General features: G+C 36.8%; 1 protein-coding gene across 4 annotated transcripts in view; it reads right to left on the bottom strand.

Annotated features, from left to right (window-relative positions):
• LOC133638605 (synaptotagmin-7-like) overlaps nucleotides 1-23,630 on the bottom strand; it is a 452,289-nt gene that overhangs the window by 239,372 nt on the left and 189,287 nt on the right. For 3 of the 4 annotated variants that reach the window (XM_062031397.1, XM_062031416.1, XM_062031405.1), the window contains exon 2: nucleotides 16,721-16,824. The exons of the other annotated variant lie outside the window; for it this stretch is intronic. In XM_062031397.1, the coding sequence (XP_061887381.1) occupies nucleotides 16,721-16,824 (104 nt within the window). The remainder of the gene's footprint in view (nucleotides 1-16,720; nucleotides 16,825-23,630) is intronic. 4 annotated transcript variants of the gene reach the window in all.

The following is a 23,630-nucleotide window of genomic DNA, read 5'->3' as shown; positions in this document are numbered from 1 at the left end:
AAAGTCCGACACTATATTTAACTTTAATTACCAATCTTATGATAACAAACGGCACCATTTCAACAGGTTTTACCTCCCATACAAACACTTTTGCGCTTCCCCGGACACACAACGACACTTTCTCATTCTAAATATATATATATATATATATATATATATATATATATATATATATATATATATATATATATATATATATATATATATATATATATATATATATATATATATATATATGTATATATATATATATATATATATATATATATATATATATATATATATATACAGTATATACATACACTACCGTTCAAAAGTTTGGGGTCACCCAAACAATTTTGTGGAATAGCCTACATTTCTAAGAACAAGAATAGACTGTCGAGTTTCAGATGAAAGTTCTCTTTTTCTGGCCATTTTGAGCGTTTAATTGACCCCACAAATGTGATGCTCCAGAAACTCAATCTGCTCAAAGGAAGGTCAGTTTTGTAGCTTCTGTAACGAGCTAAACTGTTTTCAGATGTGTGAACATGATTGCACAAGGGTTTTCTAATCATCAATTAGCCTTCTGAGCCAATGAGCAAACACATTGTACCATTAGAACACTGGAGTGATAGTTGCTGGAAATGGGCCTCTATACACCTATGTAGATATTGCACCAAAAACCAGACATTTGCAGCTATAATAGTCATTTACCACATTAGCAATGTATAGAGCAGACCTGGGCATCCGGCCCTTTGTGCGTCCCTGTCCGGCCCGCGTGAGGCCAATTATAAATTACAAAATACATTTTAAAAAGTATCTATGTCGAGTGTGCAATACAACGATGCTGCTTTTGTTTTGAAAATCGTTATTTGTATTACTTCCGTGTGGACGTATGCGTGTGCATGATTGTGAGTGAATGTGAACAGCTGCAATCATTAATTACAAAATAAAGTTGAAAAAACATCTATGTTGTGCGCGCAATACAACTGTGCTGCTTTTATTTTGAAAAGTATCATTTATGAGCGTGTGTCCGTGTGTAACCTGCGAGTGAAGGTGCACATGCAGCGACAAGTGATGCACGGTTTACACCCGAGACGCTAAAAAGAGAAAAGTTGATGAAGAATGGCGTGTTTCCAACAAGACATGGACTGCCATGCAACGTTCCCTCTAAGGTGCGTGCCTGCGCAATTGCGCACTGCTCAAGCGTCTGCTGCGCGCATCAAATATATGCCGCGCACCAAATCAAATCCCATCTGAATTCTAAACAAAATAAACATTTTTATTCTATGTAATTTTGCAATGCAACTTTGAGTGACAGTGACAACAAGCGGCCCTAACGGTGTTCGTCAACACCGTTCAATTGAACACCGTTCAATTATTGTAACGTCTATCGAGATGCTTCGAGGACAGGAATTATATCGATCACTTTATTGAGCAAACCTGTTTATATTCGGACATAACCACACCAAAAACATGAGTAAAACACTTCTATCTCGAAAAACTAGTCATTTTCTGCCGTACAAACCAGGCCAAAACCAACTTGTCATCTGTCACCAACACGCATAGCAATAAACCACTGGTGCGTTTATGGCCACACAAAAAGTCGGACAACTCAAACACCACACAAAGTTACACTATGACTCCTCAGTCATACGTGTGCTTATTTTACTGTCATTTATTATTAATGTTAATTTATTTATATTAGTCATGGAATGCTGTTACACACACTATGTTGAAGTATGACTATTATTATTAATTATTATTATTATTATTATTATTATTATTATTATTATTATTATTATTATTATTTATCTTACGGTATATATCAAAAATAATATTGAGCAAAATTTAATTGAAATATTGTCGATGTGGCCCTCCAGCAGTGCTCGGGTTGCTCATGCGGCCCCCGGTAAAAATTCATTGCCCACCCCTGGTATAGAGTGTATTTCTTTAAAGTTAAGACTAGTTTAAAGTTATCTTCATTGAAAAGTACAGTGCTTTTCCTTAAAAAATAAGGACATTTCAATGTGCTTTCGAAATAGGATGTAAACAAAACCCACACCATTGGAGCGTTGTGAAGTGAAGTGTATATATATATATATATATATATATATATATATATATATATATATATATTTATATATATATATATATATATATATATACGGAAAAAATACTTTGATCACCAAAGTCCGTGCTTTCGAAATTGGATGTAAACAAAACCCACACCATTGGAGCGTTGTGAAGTGAAGTGAAGTGAAGTGAAGTGAATTATATTTATATAGCGCTTTTCTCTAGTGACTCAAAGTGCTTTACATTGTGAAACCCAATATCTAAGTTACATTTTCAAACCAGTGTGGGTGGCACTGGGAGCAGGTGGGTAAAGTGTCTTGCCCAAGGACACAACGGCAGCGACTAGGTTGGCTGAAGCGGGGATCGAACCTGGAACCCTCAAGTTGCTGACACGGCCACGCTACCAACCGAGCTATACCGCCCCAGCATGTCTGCAATGTGGACATAATTTATATATATATATATTGCAAATATACCTGTGGAAAGCCATCTACAAAATGTGCTAATATTAAAAGGACAGTGGCGGCTTTTAAAAAGAGACAACAGCGCGAAGCAAGTGTGACGACATGCATCACACATAAGGGACAGAAGTTAAGAGTCTCTAAACACAAGTACATTCTATAATAACACTAAAAGAAGATGCTAGATTTTTTGTTAGTAGTTTTCAATTAAAAAAAAAAAAAGTCATTAAAAGTCTGGAAACACTTGAAAAAATCTCAACAAAGTACATTGTACAAAAAGCTGCAACAATTGAAAATATGGCAAAACGATAAAACTATATATATATATATATATATATATATATATATATATATATATATATATATATATATATATATATATATATATATATATATATATATATATATATATACACATCAATCAGTGACGTGCAGTCACTAGAGGCAGGTGAGAAAGAAAAAAAATGTAAAAAGAAAAAAAAAAAATTAAATTGTTATATGTATTCAGTGATTAGACTAAAAAGTTATTTTCCATTTAACTTCACCAGTTTTAGATTATTTTTAATCAAAATCGCTGAATTTTCACATTTGCCGTTCAAATACTGAGAAGAGACGGTGCAGTGATCAGCAGCCAGTAGAGACACGTCACTCAGTTGTGCCTCAACATGGATTGCGGACTCGGCTAACTGCTGGCCTGCTGTGCAGTGAGACCGTATTGCTATATGAACTATATTATACATTTCCATAGTTTAGTTAGCTGAGGTATATAATGTACAGTGTATTTTGTCAACAACTGTATGTGTGTAAGTATTTCTTGTGCTGAGCGATCATAAAACTGCTGCGAAGACGCACTGGCCTCCTGGTGGTAGAGAATGCACCCCCACCGTAGAATGCACCCCCTGACGGGAGTGTTATATCAACTAAAGCCCACACTTAAACTTTCTACGTGCAAGATTGAATCTATTGTAACCTATTTTTATGGGCTTTCCTCTTTGTGATGTTAATTCCTGTTACACGCTGTTATACAGTATATGCCTTGCGCTCTTATTTTGAAGGCGCTAAGCGGAAGTGATGACACGTTGGAGTGGAGCAGAGGTTTTTGAAAAAAGGTAAATAAAGTGGTCCTCGTGTAAACTGGAGCCTCCTTGTTTATTATTTTGTAGTTTCATACAGTATAGGCGACTTTTATAAACCCTCGGTTACACTATTTAAAAAAGTTATTTAATAAGAAGCCAAAAAGTGCCAAAACAATAATGTTCGTGTTGGAGGAGTTGTGAATGACCGCAGGGCCACAACATTAGGTACACCTGCAGACTGCAGCACGGATTTCATATTTCATTCATTCACATTTCCTCCAACACGAACATTATTGTTTTTGCACTTTTTGGCTTTTTATTAAATAACTTTTTTAAATAGATTCAATCTTGCACGTGGAAAGTTTAAGTGTGGGCTTTAGTTGATATAACACTCCCGTCAGGGGGTGCATTCTACGGCGGGGGTGCATTAATCCAGCACAACAGCGGCGCATGGACTTCATTTATAAGTAAAGGTAAGGCTTTTTTTGTGTGCTACAGTTTGTATGTGTAAAGTTAAAGTTAAGTTAAAGTACCAATGATTGTCACACACACACTAGGTGTGGTGACATTTGTCCTCTGCATTTGACCCACCCCTTGATCACCCCCTGGGAGGTGAGGGGAGCAGTAGGCAGCAGCGGCGCCGCGCCCGGGAATAATTTTTGGTGATTTAACCCCCAATTCCAACCCTTGATGCTGAGTGCCAAGCAGGGAAGAATGCTGGTATGAGCTTTTAAACATAACCCGTTAACTGCTGCCAATCAAATGGTGAATAAGATACTCTTTAGGGTATGTTTGTAAATCTGACTATATATATATATATATATATATATATATATATATATATATATATATATATATATATATATATATATATATATATATATATATATATATACTGTATATTAATATTAATTCATAATAACGGATTTGTTTTAAATGTATATATACATTTTAACAGCCTTTTTAAAGAAAATTATATCATTGCAAATTACACAAATTCCTCGATGATGTCATGTGACCACGCCCATAACCACAGGTGTCTTGGTAGTTTAGGGAAAACCCTGGAAGCTCATCTAATTCAATTTAGTCTTTGATCGTGTTGTTTTAAATCAGATCTATTATATTTGTGGTGTTGAAAGCTACATACAATGTTTTTGTTTTTTTAGCAAAATATAGTGGTTACTCTACAATGGTTAGGTTTGGTTGATATCAGCACTTCAGTCATCAACAATTATATCATCTGAGAAATGGACATTGAAACGGTGTAGGTCTGACTATAAGAACAAGTATATATTTACATTTGATTCATTACAATCCGGGGAGGTGGGATGTGGTGGGGGGATGGTGTTAGTTAATGCAGTTTTGAAAGAGGGAAGAGATGCACTTTCTTTTACACCTGTTGGGAGTGCATTCCATATGGATGTAGCATAGAAGGAGAATGAGTTAAGGCCTTTGTTAGATAGGAATCTGGGTTTAACGTGGTCAGTGGAGCTCCCCCTTGCGTTGTGGTTATGTCGGTCATTTACGTTATGGAAGTAGTTTGACATGTACTTCGGTATCAGGGAGGTGTAGCGGATTTTATAGACTAGGCTCAGTGCAAGTTGTTTTACTCTGTCCTCCACCCTGAGCCAGCCCACTTTGGAGACATGGGTAGGAGTGAGGTGTGATCTGGGGTGGAGGTCTAGAAGCAACCTGACTAGCTTGTTCTGGGATGTTTGGAGTCTAGATTTGAGGGTTTTGGAGGTGCTAGGGTACCAGGAGGTGCATGCGTAATCAAAAAAGGGTTGAATGAGAGTTCCCGCTAGAATCTCCATGGTGCTTTTATTGACCAGAGAGGGGATTCTGTAGAGAAATCTACCTGCAACTAATATACCACTGTGAATCTACCAACTCATGTTCACTTCATCATCTGTTTGCTCTTTTTGCTTTATTCGCGACTGCGCTATTATCTTGTTAGCCTTCAACATATTAGTTATTTAAGCACTTGTTTATATTTTTGTTAATTGCTACAAGGAGAGCACAGTCTAGCTCTCCAATAAAGCTGATTTTGTATAAATAATTTGGGTTTTACCCTCCTGTATGCAGACCTACTCTGTAAACAATAACAAAAGCAACCAAAATATTATTTTGTACGAATAATAAGAAAAATAAAAATTACGACCAAACCTATTTAGTATGGTTTATATACTGATAGTATACAAAGTATCGATGGTAGCGACAACTGGATCAATCATCCCTACTTTACATTGAAACTTTAGCGCTTAGCCTCCTCTGACGTCCTACTCAGTGTGTGTTTGTAACGATAAACGGTATTATGATAAACCATGGTAAAACTGATTAACCACACTTTGATCAACTCACAGATTGGTGATTCTGCTCATGAACTGGAGAAGCAAACCAGTGCTAACATGCTTAAATGCTACCATGAAAACAAGAGACCTTAACATCTTTCCCCATTAAGAAGCGAAATACACCAATCTAAACATTGCTGTCTGTGCAATGTATTAAGAAATCTTTATTTTACATACTTTAGACCACAGGTGTCAAACTCAAGGGCCAGGCGACATATCTGACCCGCCACATCATTTTATGTGGGCCGCGAAAGCTTTTCGTAAAATACTTCATTTTTTTTACTAATTGCATTTGTTATTTCAATTTTGATGAAAAAATGAATATCTTTTAAACTTTAATATTATCTGATCATGCTAAATATTACATTAGTATATATTATATTACAAAACCCAAAACCAGGGAAGTTGGCACGTTGTGTAAATCGTAAATAAAAACAGAATACAATGATTTGCAAATCCTTATATTCAATTGAATACACTGCAAAGACAAAATACTTAATGTTCGAACTGAGAAACGTCATTAAAATTTTTTTTAAAAAAAAATCATATAATTTAATTGCAGCAACACATTGCAAAAAAGTTGACACAGGGGCATTTTTACCACTGTGTTACATGGCCTTTTCTTTTAACAACACTCAGTAAACGTTTGGGAACTGAGGAGACCAATTTTTGAAGGTTTTCAGGTGGAATTCTTTCCCATTCTTGCTTGATGTACAGCTTAAGTTGTTCAACAGTCCAGGGTCTACGTTGTCGTATTTTACGCTTCATAATGCACCGCACATTTTCAATGGGAGACAGGTCTGGACTACAGGCAGGCCAGTCTAGCACCCGCACATTTTTACTACGAAGCTACGCTGTTGTAACACGTGCAAATTGTGGCTTGGCATTGTCTTGCTGAAATAAGCAGGGGCATCCATGAAAAAGACATTGCTTGGATGGCAAACATATGTTTCTCCAAAACCTGTATGTAACTTTCAGCATTAATGGTACCTTCACAGATGTGTAAGTTACCCATACCTTGGGCACTAATACACCCCCATACCAGCACAGATGCTGGCTTTTCAACTTTGCGCCTATAACAATCCAGATGGTTCTCTTCCTCTTTGGTCCGGAGGACACGACGTCCACAGTTTCCAAAAACATTTTTAAATGTGAACTCGTCAGACCACAGAACACCTTTACACTTTGCATCAGTCCATCTTAGATGAGCTCGGGCCTAGCGAAGCCGGCGGCGTTTCTGGGTGTTGTTGATAAATGGCTTTCACTTTGCATAGTAGAGTTTTAACTTGCACTTACAGATGTAGCGAGGAACTGTAGTTACTGACAGTGGTTTTCTGAAGTGTTCCTGAGCCCATGTGGTGATATCCTTTACACACTGATGTTGGTTTTTGATGCAGTACAGTCTGAGGGATCGAAGGTCACGGGCATTGCCACTTGCATGCAGTGATTTCTCCAGATTCTCTGAACCTTTTGATGAGATTACGGACCGTAGATGGTGAAATCCCTAAATTCTTCGCAATAGCTCGTTGAGAAATGTTGTTCTTAAACTGTTCGACAATTGGCTCACGCATCTGTTGACAAAGTGGTGACCCTCGCCCCATCCTTGTTTGTGAATGACTGAGCATTTCATGGAAGCTGCTTTTATACCCAATCATGGCACCCACCTGCTCCCAATTAGCCTGTACACCTGTGGGATGTTTCAAATACGTATTTGATGAACATTCCTCAACTTTCTCAGTCTTTTTTGCCACTCGTGCCAGCTTTTTTTAAACATTTTGCAGTTATCAAATTCCAAAATGAGCGAAAAAACAAAACAAAGTTTACCAGTTCGAACATTAAGTATCTTGTCTTTGCTGTCTATTCAATTGAATATAGGTTGAAAAGGATTTGCGAGTCATTGTATTCTGTTTTTATTTACCATTTACACAACTTACCAACTTCACTGGTTTTGGGTTTTGTACAAAAATGTTTTATAAAGAAAAACAAATAGTTAAATATCTGCTTGTTACCTTTACTTATGATTTCAAAGCAGGTTATCCATGAACTTGTATATATATATATATATATATATATATATATATATATATATATATATATATATATATATATATATATATATCATATTCAAATACATACTGTAGGCAATTGTATAATATCATGAGGTGTTTATACATTTATATTAGTGCTGTCAAATTATATATATTTTTTTAAATCAGAAGCATCACACCTGAATTTCGATCAATCATGATTATTAACAGGTTATTACCTGCACGCAAAACCTAAATTAATGATAAAACAAAAAACAGCCCTTTGAAGACAGCCATTACTGCAATGTGGCCCCTCAATGAAAAAAAGTTTGACACCCCTGCTTTAGACGGACATTTTTCATTGTATGTAGTTTGTAGACTTTTGTGCAACTGCTTTGTATACCACCAGGCAACAAGCAAATATGATGGAATACATCCCAGTGGATCGACATGTATCAAACAAATCCCTTTTTGCTCAAGCAGCAGGAGCCAATTGCTCAGCGTGATGCTAATTAGCATATGGATCATCAGCAAGGCAGTTGAGGCAAAAGGCAGGCAGCCATTATACACAAAGCTTGTGGCGCACAAAAGCATGTTTACGGAGCACACAAACATTTCAGATCACAGTTACTAACATGGCCAAGTATGCAAACCTCTCTTCGGCTCCAAAGCCTTGTACTCTGCAGCAACAACACCATGTCAACATTCACTCAACACATTCAATCCAAGGTCACAGAATCATGAAACATGACGGCCCACGTGCGTGAAGTTCACTTTGATTAGCCAAGGGAAAGAAAAGAACATGGAAGGCCACACAGCGTGTTTATAATAAAAAAACACATTCTACTCCCTATCCTATTATTCCTTCACATGGGTTCTAGATCGATACAGAGACAGAATTTTGTTTTAAAACACCAAACAAATATTAAAGTAGGACGGGATCATTAGATGAGTCTGCATGGGTTATTTATTGTGTGAGTCGATACTGGCTTTTTTCAATAACAGGAGAGAATTCCACAAAATACAATTTGCATTGAGCAGCAAACACATTTGACTCTTTAAACAAAGTGTTTTCATTGCAAAGTTGTTTTTTTAATATGGTCTTACATTGCTTTTCATAAGCCACATGTTGTCTGATTCAGATTTAGACAAATACTATGTTTTCTTACAGGATAACCGTTATTGTGTGGCCAAATATTTTGCCTAACAAACTAGTGCAATATATGTATCTGTACAGTAATCTATTTATTATTATCTGCACCTTATTGCTCTTTTATCCTGAACTACAACAAGCTAATGCAACAAAATATAATTCTAACCGTACTGTAAAGTTCAAATTTGAATGACAATAAAAGGAAGTCTAAGTATAAGTCTAAGTCTCTTGGCTAAACAGCTCGATTTTTGTTTCATTTGACATTACATGGACAAAGATAAGACCTTCTGGAGGAAAGTTCTGTGGTCAGATGAAACCAAAATTGAGCTGTTTGGCCACAATACCCAGCAATATGTTTGGAGGAGAAAATGTGAGGCCTTTAATCCCAGGAACACCAGACCTACCGTCAAAAATGGTGGTGGTAGTATTATGCTCTGGGCCTGTTTTGCTGCCAATGGAACTGGTGCTTTAAATGGGACAATGAAAAAGAAGGATTACATCCAAATTCTTCAGGACAACTGAAAATTGGTTGGGTCTTGGGCGCAGTTGGGTGTTCCAACAGTTAAGTTAAAGTACCAATGATTTTCACACACACACTAGGTGTGGTCAAATGTGTCCTCAGCATTTGACCCATCCCCTTGTTCACCCCCTGGGAGGTGAGGGGAGCAGTGGGCAGCAGCGGTGCCGCGCCCGGGTATAATTTTTGGTGATTTAACCCCCAATTCCAACCCTTGATGCTGAGTATAAAAATGGGACCCATTACCTCCCTGCTTGGCACTCAGCATCAAGGGTTGGAATTGGGGGTTAAATCACCAAAAATGATTCCCGGGCGCGGCACCGCTGCTGCCCACTGCTCCCCTCACCTCCCAGGGGGTGAACAAGGGGATGGGTCAAATGCAGAGGACAAATTTCACCACACCTAGTGTGTGTGTGACAATCATTGGTACTTTAACTTTAACTTAACTTAATCTCACGCTAACCACTAGGCCACTGAGTAGGACAATGACCCCAAAGATACATCAAAAGTGGTAAAGGAATGGCTAAATCAGGTTAGAATTAAGGTTTTAGAATGGCCTTCCCAAAGTCCTGACTTAAATGTGTGGACAATGCTAAAGAAACAAGTCCATGTCAGAAAACCAACAAATTTAGCTGAACTGCACCAATTTCGTCAAGAGGAGTAGTCAACATTTCAACCAGAAGCTTTCCAGAAGCTTGTGGATGGCTACCAAAAGTGCCTTATTGCAGTGCAACTTGCCAAGGGACATGTAACCAAATATTAACATTGCTGTATGTATACTTTTGACCCAGCAGATTTGGTCACATTTTCAGTAGACCCATAATAAATTCATAAAAGAACCAAACTTCATGAATGTTTTTTGTGACCAACAAGTATGTGCTCCAATCACTCTATCACAAAAAAATAAGAGTAAAATAAGAGTAAGTGTATATAAACTTTTGATCGCGACTGTATATATATTTTTTTGACACACAGACAAATTAAAACACACACAAGTGGATCTAATTACACACATATTAGTACACAGACATGTGAATTGGATTACACACTCACAAATTGAGATGCACGTTTGCAAATAATTTTGCTACAATAATACGTACATACTTGTCATTCATTATTTGATATTTTATATGCGATTCTTCATGCAAAATTGGGCCCTCCACGCAGAATATACACAGACTTGTGATCTGTTTAGAGGGCCATGAAAACCACACATTTTCTCTGTATTCATTTAATAAATATAGAAATTAGACTTTTATGTGTTTAAAAAAAAGAGGAACATGTATTACAGTTTTCTTCATTTATTTACACACAATTTTACTAACTATGTGTCTTTTTCAAAAGATATACACACTTTTCCAAACACCACATTAAATGTTCCTTAATTCCTAGATTATTTGCAAAATGACACACTTCGGTCAAGCAAGCATTTGTAAAAATGCAGTTTTATTGTCATCTCACTCACACAGACTTCAAATGATAAGACACTATTGGAGTGAGTTACCCAGAACATTGATAAATACAAAACACATTTGTAAAAACCCATATTCTACTATAAGAAATCACATGTTTGGGGCATTTTGCCCAACCATGATTACTTTAACTTGACAAAATATATTGGCAAATCCATAGCAATCGTCATTGTTTACTTTGAAGTGGGCCTGTAGACCTAAAAAATATCCTGTAATCTTTTCAAGAACTGCTCAACAATGATGCTGCAAACTGTAAATGTGTTTTTACCACAGTGAGGTAAAGTAAGATATCGCAGTAGTCAACGACATGCAGTACAAATTAAAATCTGAGACGAATAAAAAGCTTTGAAAAAAAATCTGGAGATAAATAAGAATTACAGCATAGAGCACAGGTGTCAAACTCATGGCCCGGGGGCCAGATCAATTTGTGTGGCCCCCCGAAAGTGTGGAAATAATATGTGTAAATAAAGTACATTATCTTTTTTTAATAAATGTATAACAAAAATAAATGTACTGCGTACAATTACATATATTTACACTTTAATCATCTCTAATAATAAAACAAAATATATCACCATACATTTCAAAACAATGTTAATGTTTAAATAAAGATAAATACTTAAATATTTGCTTTACTTATGATTTCAAAGCAAGTAATCCAACAAACTGTTCATGTAAAAATTTAACAGTAAACATTTTTTACAGTAAAATCCACTTTCAATATAGAGTAATTAGTAATACACTATAGAACACAACAACCGTAGATTTGAAAGTATAAAAAACTTGCATACAATTTTAAGTAAAAAAACAGTGGTACCGTTTTTCCATTCCATTCCATTTAATTCCATGTATTTTTTCATTTTATATGCTGTAAAAATAAAAAAAATAAAAAATGCAAATATTAATGTAAAATTTTGGCGACTGAGCTGCCAGTTTTATACAGTACAATCCACAGATTTTGTTTTGTACAGCGTACATAAAAAAAAGACATACTAATCAAATACATGGACAATTATACACCTGATTTATGTATACACATTTTTATTCATACTGTATATTATTCACTGTTAAAAGCGGCCCTCTGAGGGCAACCATAACTGCAATGTGGCACTCAATGAAAACGAGTCTGACATGCCTGGCATAGAGTATAGGCTTCATGTGCAGACTTAGGCAACAGCAACTCTATGAAAGAACATACTCAAAAGCCTCAGTTAGTGATTCTAATCATCACCTGCCCGTCTAGCTGCATCAGGGCATAGTATCTCATCCACATCACATGTGCAGGATGGGAAGGTGTGTGTAAAGCATTGTGTGCAATATTTTGCAAAAACAGTGAACCAGAGTCTATGCCTAATATTAGGCACATCTGCACAGTGGTTTTGTTTACTGTCTGTAGACTTGTGTTAACTGTGTGAAAATACAAATAAAAAAGTGTGTAAGCCAGGGGTGTCAAACTAATTTTAGTTGGGAGAGTGGCCGTGCCAGCAATCTGAGGGTTACTGGTTCAATCCCCACCTTCTACCATCCTAGTCACGTCCGTTGTGTCCTTGAGCAAGACACTTCACCCTTGCTCCTGATGGGTCCTGGTTAGCGCCTTGCATGGCAGCTCCCACCATCAGTGTGTGAATGTTTGTGTGAATGGGTGAATGTGGAAATAGTGTCAAAGCGCTTTGAGTTCCTTAAAAAAGGTAGAAAAGCACTATACAAGTATAACCATTTACATGGAGAAAAATCTACTCCCAAGTGGGAAAGACCGGTAAAATCGCGGCACGATAACTTAAAAATAAAGACAACTTCGGATTGTTTTCTTTGTTTAAAAATAGAACAAGCACATTCTGAAATTGTACAAATCATAATGTTGTAGGTTTTTTTTTTACAATTACCTGTTGCGGTTAATAGTATATATACTTTATTTGTCGTTATTTATTTTTTTCTGAATAAATTATGTGATAATGTGATAATATACAAGATAAAGTAGCAAGAAACACATCAATAATGAATAAAGCAAAATATGTTCTAGATAAAAAATCACTTCATATTCTCTACTGCTCGCTAGTGTTACCATATCTGAGTTATTGTGCAGAAATATGGGGAAATAACTACAAATGTGCACTTCATCCACTAACTGTGTTATAAAAAAAGATCAATTAGAATAAAACATAATGTTGGATATAGAGAACATACAAACACTTTATTTATTAAATCACAACTATTGAAATTCAACGATTTGGGCATTTGAAAACAGCTAAAATGATGTACAAAGCAAACTATAATCTGCTACCCAAGAATATACAACAATTCTTCTCAACAAAAGAGGAGAAATATAACCTTACAGGAAAATCTACTTTAAAACATTTGTATGCGCATACAACACTTAAAACCTTTAGTATATCAGTATGCGGAATTCAATTATGGAATGGATTAACCAAAGATATTAAACAAAGCACCAATATGATTCAGTTTAAGAAACAGTTCAAACTACAAGTGTTCACAAAGTACACAGAACAATAATTATGATGAACATCTTAAACCCTTTTTTATTGAGATAAAGATTATTTATCTATTTAATATTTGTATGCTTAATATGGTATATTATTTATTTATTATTTATTTGTTCATTATTTTGTTACAGAGAACAAGGAAATTGGATACAATTGCTATGGTATGAAAAGGGGTAGGATTAAATACGCTCTGCTTCTTCCTACTCCTTTTTGGACGTGCTGTAATGAAACCACTGGAAATGTGTGATGCATTACATTGTATCGTGTGCATTTTCCAAATAAACTGAAACTGAACTGAAATTAACTCGACTAATGTTCATTAGTCAACTCATTGGTGTTCATTTTCAATCCATCAAGATAAAAAAATGTATTAGTGTACTTTGATCATTTTCCTCAACTGCTGTACTAACATCATGTGGTTTATTTTGTACATATGTAGCATTCTACAAAGATACAAAGAATTGCTATTGCGACATCCAGTGGACACATTTAGAACTGCCGTTTCTTTCGTTCAAAAATTTCAGGGTAATTTTTATACTGAGCAAACTCATCCCGCGGGTCGGATAAAACCTGTCCGCCGGCCTGATCCGGCTCCTCGGGCTGTACGTTTGACACCCCTGGTGTAAGCAAAATTGGAAAAAACTAACATTGATTAGAGTACATGCAGTTCAAGTTCAGAAATATAAGTCAGTCCTGAACCTCGCAGCACATCACTGTCTTATAGCCAGTGTTGGGACTAACGCGTTATTTTTTATATTCAGTAACTCAGTTACCGTTACTACATGATGCGTTACTGCGTTATTTTACGTTATTTTTTATGTAGTATCGGCTAGAAACTGAGAGGATCTGAGTGTGTTTTATTGGAGAGCTGCAGAAAAGGTGACGGAGAAGAGGCGCGCTGCTCTGTGTGTGTGTGTGTGTGTGTGTGTGTGTGTGTGTGTGTGTGTGTGTGTGTGTGTGTGTGTGTGTGTGTGTGTGTGTGTGTGTGTGTGTGTGTGTGTGTGTGTGTGTGTGTGTGTGTGTGTGGAAGGGGGCGTGTCTGTGTTTACTAACAAGACATGGCAGAGCCGAAGCTGAGTTTCTTAACATGGAGATATTCTCACTACTTTTCTTTTGTCGACCACAAAGAAAAGAACATTTTAGTTAAACATAAGTTGTCTTGGATCAAAGATCCTATCCTAGCAATTCAAATCTGCTGAAACAGCTACAAAAGCAACATGCTTCGACGAAGCTAGTAAAGAGAGACACACTTCACCTCCTAAGCAACAGCGGCTGGATTTTAATGAGGCACTGCGTACTGAAGGTACACACACTCTGTCAATTCTCTTATATACTCTTTCATTCTAGACTTCTAGAGTGTTTGATTATTACATCACTCTAAATGTATAGACTATAAAGTTCACAAACATAAAGAGGGATCCTAGTGGGCCAGGCCAATCTTTCCTTATCTCTAAACTAAAACTGGGGAAATGTGTAGAGTTTTCTGGGCTCCAGACATGGTTTTATTTCAGAAAAAAACACCTGGTTAGGCTTTGTGTATGTAGTGTGTGCCTTCCTTGGTTTACAGCTATGTTGTTATTATGCTGTTTGTTACTTATGTATGTTATGTTGCAGCTATTTAAAATAGTTTTGTCAATTTGTTCTGGCCTAAAACAAATTGGCCCTTTGAAACATATCTTTGTCTTTGTGTGTTGTATGTAGACCACATTGCTTAGCAGAGTTCAGTGATGCAAATGCATGTCAAGTTGATCTACATCAGGGGTCACCAACCTTTTTGAAACCAAGAGCTACTTCTTGGGTACTGATTAATGCGAAGGGCTACCAGTTTGATACACACTTAAATAAATTGCCAGAAATAGCCAATTTGCTCGATTTACCTTTAACGTTATTATTAATAATTAATTATATTTACACTTAATTGAATGGTTTAAAAGAGGAGAAAACACGAAAAAAATGACAATTAAATTTTGAAACATAGTTTATCTTCAATTTCGACTCTTTAAAATTCAAAATTAAACCAAAAAAAAGAAGAGAAAAACTTTAAAAAAGAACTTATGGAACATCATTAGTAATTTTTCCTGATTAAGATTAATTTTAGAATTTTGATGACATGTTTTAAATAGGTTAAAATCCAATCTACACTTTCTTAGAATATATAACAAATTGGACCAAGCTATATTTCTAACAAAGACAATTCTTCTAGAATTTCCAGAACAAAAATTTTAAAATAAATTCAAAAGACTTTGAAATAAGATGTAAATTTGATTCTACAGATTTTCTAGATTTGACAGAATAATTTTTTTGAATTTTAATCATAATAAGTTTGAAGAAATATTTCACAAATATTCTTTGTCGAAAAAACAGAAGCTAAAATGAAGAATTAAATCAAAATGTATTTATTATTCTTTACAATAAAAAAAATAAATTACTTGAACATTGATTTAAATTGTCAGGAAAGAAGAGGAAGGAATTTAAAAGGTAAAAAGGTATATGTGTTTAAAAATCCTAAAATAATTTTTAAAGTTGTATTTTTTCTCTAAAATTGTCTTTCTGAAAGTTATAAGAAGCAAAGTAAAAAAAAATAATGAATGTATTTAAACAAGTTAAGACCAAGTCTTTAAAATATTTTCTTGGATTTTCAAATTCTATTTGAGTTTTGTCTCTCTTAGAATTAAAAATGTCGAGCAAAGCGAGACCAGCTTGCTAGGAAATAAATACAATTTAAAAAATAGAGGCAGCTCACTGGTAAGTGCTGCTATTTGAGCTATTTTTAGAACAGGCCGGCGGGCTACTCATCTGGTCCTTACGGGCTACCTGGTGCCCGCGGGCACCGCGTTGGTGACCCCTGATCTACATATTGTATTATTCTCCAGTGCAATAACAGTACTGAAATGAAGGCTAAAAGGGCAGTAATGGGAGCCTTTTAGTAACTGAGTTAGTAACTGAGTTACTTTTGAAATAAAGTAACTAGTAACTGTAACTAATTACTGGTTTTCAGTAACTAACCCAACACTGCTTATAGCCCTTTTTTTTTTTTTTTTTACAACTGAATGGTTGGTGGTTTTTAATGATTGATTGAAAGACTTACTGTAAGTACAGTCACTTACCAGTTTACGTTGGCACCAGGTGCAGACACCACATAGAGCAACTAGCCAAAGGGTACATACTAAGAATGCCAAAGACACCAGGAATACACTGAGAGACACTGAACCTGAGGGGGAGGGACAGAAGAAGGAAGACACACAGAGACAAGAATATTAGTTGAGGCTCACAGTTGAAACATCCTGGGTTTTGTGTGACAACGCTCCCCATTTTAGTTGCGATTGGGAGCAAAGGCGTGTGATGCTCTGGCCTTGTTTCCGCCTGCATTCATCATTCTCCCGCAGTTGTTATCAGCGAGACAGACAAGTGTTAAAAAGCGACGCGACCGTTTCATGCTGGTGCTCGCAGTGTATAAATAGAGGATGTGCACTCGTCAGGAAGAGATCATATCAAGGACCACAAGCCATGCAATTACGAGCATCCGTTTTCTTTCGCAGCTATCTTGTCAATCCTTCAGCAACTTTGTTCCCAACTTGATGTATGAAACTTCTTCCACGGCCCACGACTTTCTTTCAATTACAGACACTCGATGCTGCCAATCAAATGTTTGTCGCTATGTCGGCGACATGATGGAATGCGCATAGCAGCCTGGCACTAAAGCAATGTCTGCAAACAATGAGCCCGCCAGTGCCAAATTCTCTTCTCTACAGTCTTTCCACCTGCAAAATTAATCAAACCACTAAGTCACTCCTTATCCCCATTTCTTTTTTTTATCGCTCACTTGAGAGCGCTTTGCAAATAATAGTAAAGACATTTGAGTGGACGGAAACACAATATACTTTAAATATTCTATACAGTTGTAAAAAGTTTTCTTTTACTCAACATGTGCTTGCATGTCATAGGGGACGGCGTGGCGCCGTTGGGAGAGTGGCCGTGCCAGCAACCTGAGGGTTCCTGGTTCAATCCCCACTTTCTACCAACCTCGTCACGTCCACTGCAAAAAGTCAGTGTTCAAAAACAAGAAGCACAAAAATACAAAAATTAGGGGTATTGTATTTGAACTAAGCAAAATTATCAACCTATGGAACAAGAAAATCCAGCTTGTCAAGAATTTCCAAAACAAGTAAAATTAGCTAACCTCAATTAACCTTAAAATAAGTATATTCTCACTAATAACAAGTGCACTTTTCTTGGTAGGAAAAAAAGAGACCTTTTTGCCCAATATGTTAAAAAATATTCTCAAATTAAGTAAATGGTAGTGCCATTATCTTGACATAATGATATGCGCTCGGCATCATGATTTTTTTTTCATGCTTGAAGTAAGAAATTATTACTTTGAAAAAGTAATTTTATACCTGAGAGTGTTAATGACAGAGCTTTGCAACAGTTGATATTCTAGTTTCAAGCATGTTTTACTCAATATAGGTCATCAAATCTCAGCAACAAGCTGTAATATCTTACTGAGATCATTTAGGACCAAAACCCTTAAAACAAGTAAAACACTGTAACATAAAATCTGCTTAGTGAGAAGAATTATCTTATCAGACAGAAAATAAGCAAATATCACCCTTATTTGAGATATTTAATCTTACTTAGATTTCAGTTTTTGCAGTGTCTGTTGTGTCCTTGAGCAAGACACTTCACCCTTGCTCCTGATGGGTCGTGGTTAGCGCCTTGCATGGCAGCTCCCGCCATCAGTGTGTGAATGTGTGTGTGAATGGGTGAATATGGAAATAGTGTCAAAGCGCTTTGAGTACCTTGAAGGTAGAAAAGCGCTATACAAGTATAACCCATTTACCATTCATTAATTTGGGGGTCATTAATAATTAATTTTGTGCTTTTTTATGAGTGATTATAAAGCAGACATCTTTACAGATTTAAAAAACAAGAATTAAGTGCATATATTGGGATTCTCTCTAAACATTAGATTTACAAGCTCAAAAATATACACCACGCTGTCGGCATGAACCCAAAATGCAGAGATGGTAGGCGATGTGCAGGTGAGAAAACCCTTTCATCAGGGACAAGGTTAGGCAAAATAAGGACAAGGACACAGGATAACCATGAAAAAAATTAAGCTTTGGGCCAGACGCTTAACCCACCTTTCTACCCAGTGCCACCCAAACTGGTCTCAATGTAGCTTGAATGTCGATAATGGGGGGGAGGGTTGGTATTTTAATTTTTTTTTTGTTGTAAAAAAATACAATCATGTGTGTTTACGGACTGTATCCCTGCCGACTGTATTGATCTATATTTATATATAATGTAGGAACCACAAATATATTTAAAAAAATACAAAAATAAAACATCTTTAATTTCTTGTGCGGCCCGGTACCAATAGATCCACGGACTGGTGGTTGGGGACCACTGGTCTACATAACATGTAATGGTGGGTCTTTGGTCAAAATGTTGCATAGATTATGTTTTACAGATCATCTTCAAGCCACTTTCTGACAGTCGCTTCAGGATGCGCAGTTTTGTGGGCGGTCTTATTTACGCGGCTCACCTTCGACAGCATCTTCTTCCCGTTGTCTCTGTTGTAGCGGTGTAGCATGCAAGGACGGGAGTGGAAGAAGTGTCAAAAGATGGCGCTAACTGTATTAATGACATTCAGACTTTACTTCAATCAATAACGGAGCAGCATCTCCTCATCCGGAAACAACAACAGAGGAAATGTATCCCGTGAAAAACCGTCCGACCGGAACTCTAATAACTAAAGTTCCTTGGGTAAATAATGTAAACTCACTACGCCGGTATGTTTTAGCGCTTTCATGGCGAGTTTACTGACAGATATAAGTAAGAACTTTACACTACTTTATATTAGAAATGGCAACAGCAGAGGATGAATGTCCCATAATAAGAAGATAGAGAAAAAGAAGAAGCTTATCGACTACGGCGTCATCAAGGCGGACGCGGACAATTTTTCAGGATTCATGCAGATCCCAAATAAAAATCAGCAGGTATCAGAAGGTAAGAAAAGTTGCTTTTGCATAATACTGCGGAACAAAACACCAGACAATATGTCTTACCTTATACACGCGCCATAATAATACTCGTATGTTTAATGCGCTGACAATCCTTCAAGCGGTGCGGCTTCATAGCTTACCAAAGTCATACTAAAACATGTTGATTGATTTTTGAGCGCTGTGTGTAATGTTCTATATTTTCAATGGAAAATTTGTAAATGTGAGTGTGAATGTTGTCTGTCTATCTGTGTTGGCCCTGTGATGAGGTGGCGACTTGTCCAGGGTGTACCCCGCCTACGGCACAAATGCAGCTGAGATAGGATCCAGCACCCCCCATGACCGCAAAAAAGACAAGCAGGAGAAAATGGATGGACATTTAAAATGTTGGTGTTGTTTACTTGAGACCCATTGTAGTGCAGTCTACACATAACTCTTGTGTTTGACTGCCATCCACAAGTCACACTTGTCATTACACCATGTACCAAATAAAATAGCTTCAAGGTGGGTAAGCTCAACCAAAATGATTCCTTATATTAGGTTATAAGGCGCACTGTCGAGTTTTGAGAAAAAAAAAAATAAATTAAGTGCACCTTATAGTCTGGAAAATACGGTACTCCACTTCACTTCACTCACTAATATGCAGATTGCAAAAATGGACCATACTGGAACTGACAATACTGCATAAGAAACACAAAAGAAGAGCACTGGACAAGAAATATTTACTAGTGAGAACTTATCACGTTCATTTTTATTAATTGATTAGAGTCATATTAAGCGTGTTATGTTTTTTAATCGAGTTAATCTAATTTTTGATCGCTAACGTTACTGTCTCTGTATGGCTGCAAGCAGTGGCGGGCCGTGCGTTTCCCACCTAGGCCTTCAGTGATGTTCGACTTCAATGATTACCTCTCAAAATACCATCATTTATGTCACCACATGACCATTGCTGGAGAAATACTATACAGGAACACATTTACGCAGTACTGGAAATTGAAACACATCAACAGTGTACAAAACGGGTTATTTTCTGGCGCATTAAAAAATCAATAAACCCGCAATTAAAACATATCTTATGTGGCACTGTCAAAATTAAAATTGCAAAAAACATACTAAACGTGAAAAAATAAATAAATAAAATATTTGAACTTAGAATTTGTAACGCCAATATGACGCGATACAACCCCTCGTAAATCGGTTGATTTGAGTGGAAATGGTGGGCATTTCCCCATTGCATCGTCGACATCGTCTCACAAGATGTCGTTTCTCTTTAAATATCCTTCTTAAAAAATGGCCTTGCAAATATATATCTGCCACCTAATCAATGTTTTGTTTTCCTTCTTTGTGGGTCAACACTTCCTGCTTCCTGTTAAATTGTAACTTGTGATTGGATACTCACTTTGGAATGACAAGTGAGTATCCAATCACAGTCTCGTTAACATGAAGCTACCTAGCCACGGTGATGAAGAGGTCTCACTCTGTCACGAGACTTGGCCGGTGATGTTAGCAACTTTAAATATTGGGAATAGGATTCATGATATCTGATAAATAATGTAGACTGTTCATTATAATTTAAAGACGTTTGTTTGTAGTTTGCATAAGTTTGAATGTTGTCTTCGTTTTTTGGGTTGTTTTTTTGTGTTTTGTCCCACATTCAGCTGACTTCATACTATTAAAACTTATGCATCAATATATAGTGTATTTTATTCAAAATCAGAACACAAACTGAGGAGAATGTTTCTTTCAATCAACCGTGGGTGTGACTACCTACCGCTGTACGAAACGAAACCAAAACTTGTACGTGAATAACGTCATGTTCTGTCATTAAATAAGGTTTAAATCATCATATATTGTTGCACATTGATGTACAGTACGTGTGTCACAGAGGAGTAGGGCGATTGTTGGTGTGACTCCAGGATGCAGAGACTGCAAGCCACGTGCAGCTGAGATTACCCCTTTTATTAGGGACAGTAGGCAACAATAACAACACAGGTTGTGAAGGAACTCAGGTATAGCAAAACATATACTGTAACATACACAGATGTACATAATGAACCAGAATCTGCGTGCAGGCAGACGCTGGCTGTAAATCTAACTAATTAGTAACTGGGAACAGATGTGAACGATAAGTGCTCCAACAGGAAGTAGTAACCAAGTGACGAAGGAGCGCTGGGAGAAACAAACACGAACACAATAAGTAAACAAAGTCTGAGCTGTCATGGCCGTTGGTGAAAAGATGTACAAGACAGCTGTGATTGAGAGTCAGGGAAGTCTATCAAAGCCAACATTTCCTCCGTCGGAAATGTTTTACACAGTTTAAAGGCCTACTGAAACCCACTACTACCGACCACGCAGTCTGATAGTTTATACATCAATGATGATATCTTAACATTGCAACACATGCCAATACGGCCGGGTTAACTTATAAAGTGCAATTTTAAATTTCCCGCAAAACTTCCGGTTGAAAACGTCTATGTATGATGACGACCAATGTATGATCCTGTAACTACCTGGTATTGGATTGATACCCAAATTTGTGGTATCATCCAAAACTAATGTAAAGTATCAAACAACAGAAGAATAAGTGATTATTGCATTTTAACAGAAGCGTAGATAGAACATGTTAAAAGAGGAAGTACGCAGATTTTAACAGTAAATGAACAAGAAGATTAATAATTCATTTTCTACCACTTGTCCTTAATAATTTTGACAAAATAATACAATGGAAAATAACTAGAGATGTCCGATAATAGCGGACTGCCGATATTATCGGCCAATAAATGCCTTAAAATGTAATATCGGAAATGATCGGTATCGGTTTCAAAAAGTAAAATGTATGACTTTTTAAAACGCCGCTGTGTACACGGACATAGGGAGAAGGACAGAGCGCCAATAAACCTTAAAGGCACTGCCTTTGCGTGCCGGCCCAATCACATAATATCTATGGCTTTTCACACACACAAGTGAATGCAACGCATACTTGGTCAACAGCCATACAGGTCACACTGAGGGTGACCGTATAAACAACTTTAACACTGTTACAAATATGCGCTACACTGTGAACCCACACCAAACAAGAATGACAAACACATTTCGGGAGAACATCCGCACCGTAACACAACACAAACACAACAGAACAAATACCCAGAACCCCTTGCAGCACTAACTCTTCCAGGACACTACAATATACACCCCCGCTGTCCCCTAACCCCCCCCCCCCTCCCAACTCAACCCCGCCCAAGCTGCTGTTTTGAGGCATGTTAAAAAAAATAATGCACTTTGTGACTTCAATAATAGATATGGCAGTGCCATGTTGGCATTTTTTTCCATAACTTGAGTTGATTTATTTTGGAAAACCTTGTTACATTGTTTAAAGGCCTACTGAAATTAATTTATTTTATTTAAACGGGAATAGCAGATCCATTCTATGTGTCATACTTGATCATTTTGCGATATTGCCATATTTTTGCTGAAAGGATTTAGTATAGAACAACGTCGATAAAGTTTGCAACTTTTGGTCTCTGATAAAAAAAAACCTTGCCCCTACCGGAAGTAGCGTGACGTTGTCAGTTGTTCACTCCCTCATATTTTCCTATTGTTTTCAACGCAGCTAGAGCGATTCGGACCATTACCCCATTAATTTGAGCAAGGATGAAAGATTCGTGGATGAGGGACGTGAGAGTGAAGGACTAGAGTGCAGTGCAGGACGTATCTTTTTTCGCTATGACCGTAACTTAGGTACAAGGGTTCATTGGATTCCACAATTTCTCCTTTTTCTATTGTGGATCACGGATTTGTATTTTAAACCACCTCGGATACTATATCCTCCTGAAAATGAGAGTCGAGAACGTGAAATGGACATTCAGTGCCTTTTATCTCCACGACAATACATCGGCGAAACGCTTTCGCTACAAGCTAACGTGATAGCATCGTGCTTTAACTGCATATAGAAACAAAAAAAAATAAACCCCTGACTGGAAGGATAGATAGAAAATCAACAATACTATTAAAC

The sequence above is a fragment of the Entelurus aequoreus genome, linkage group LG02 (assembly GCF_033978785.1).
Source record: "Entelurus aequoreus isolate RoL-2023_Sb linkage group LG02, RoL_Eaeq_v1.1, whole genome shotgun sequence".
Lineage (NCBI taxonomy): Eukaryota > Metazoa > Chordata > Actinopteri > Syngnathiformes > Syngnathidae > Entelurus > Entelurus aequoreus.
The sequence above is the reverse complement of the archived record's forward strand: the minus strand, read 5'-3'. Positions and strand labels throughout refer to the sequence as shown.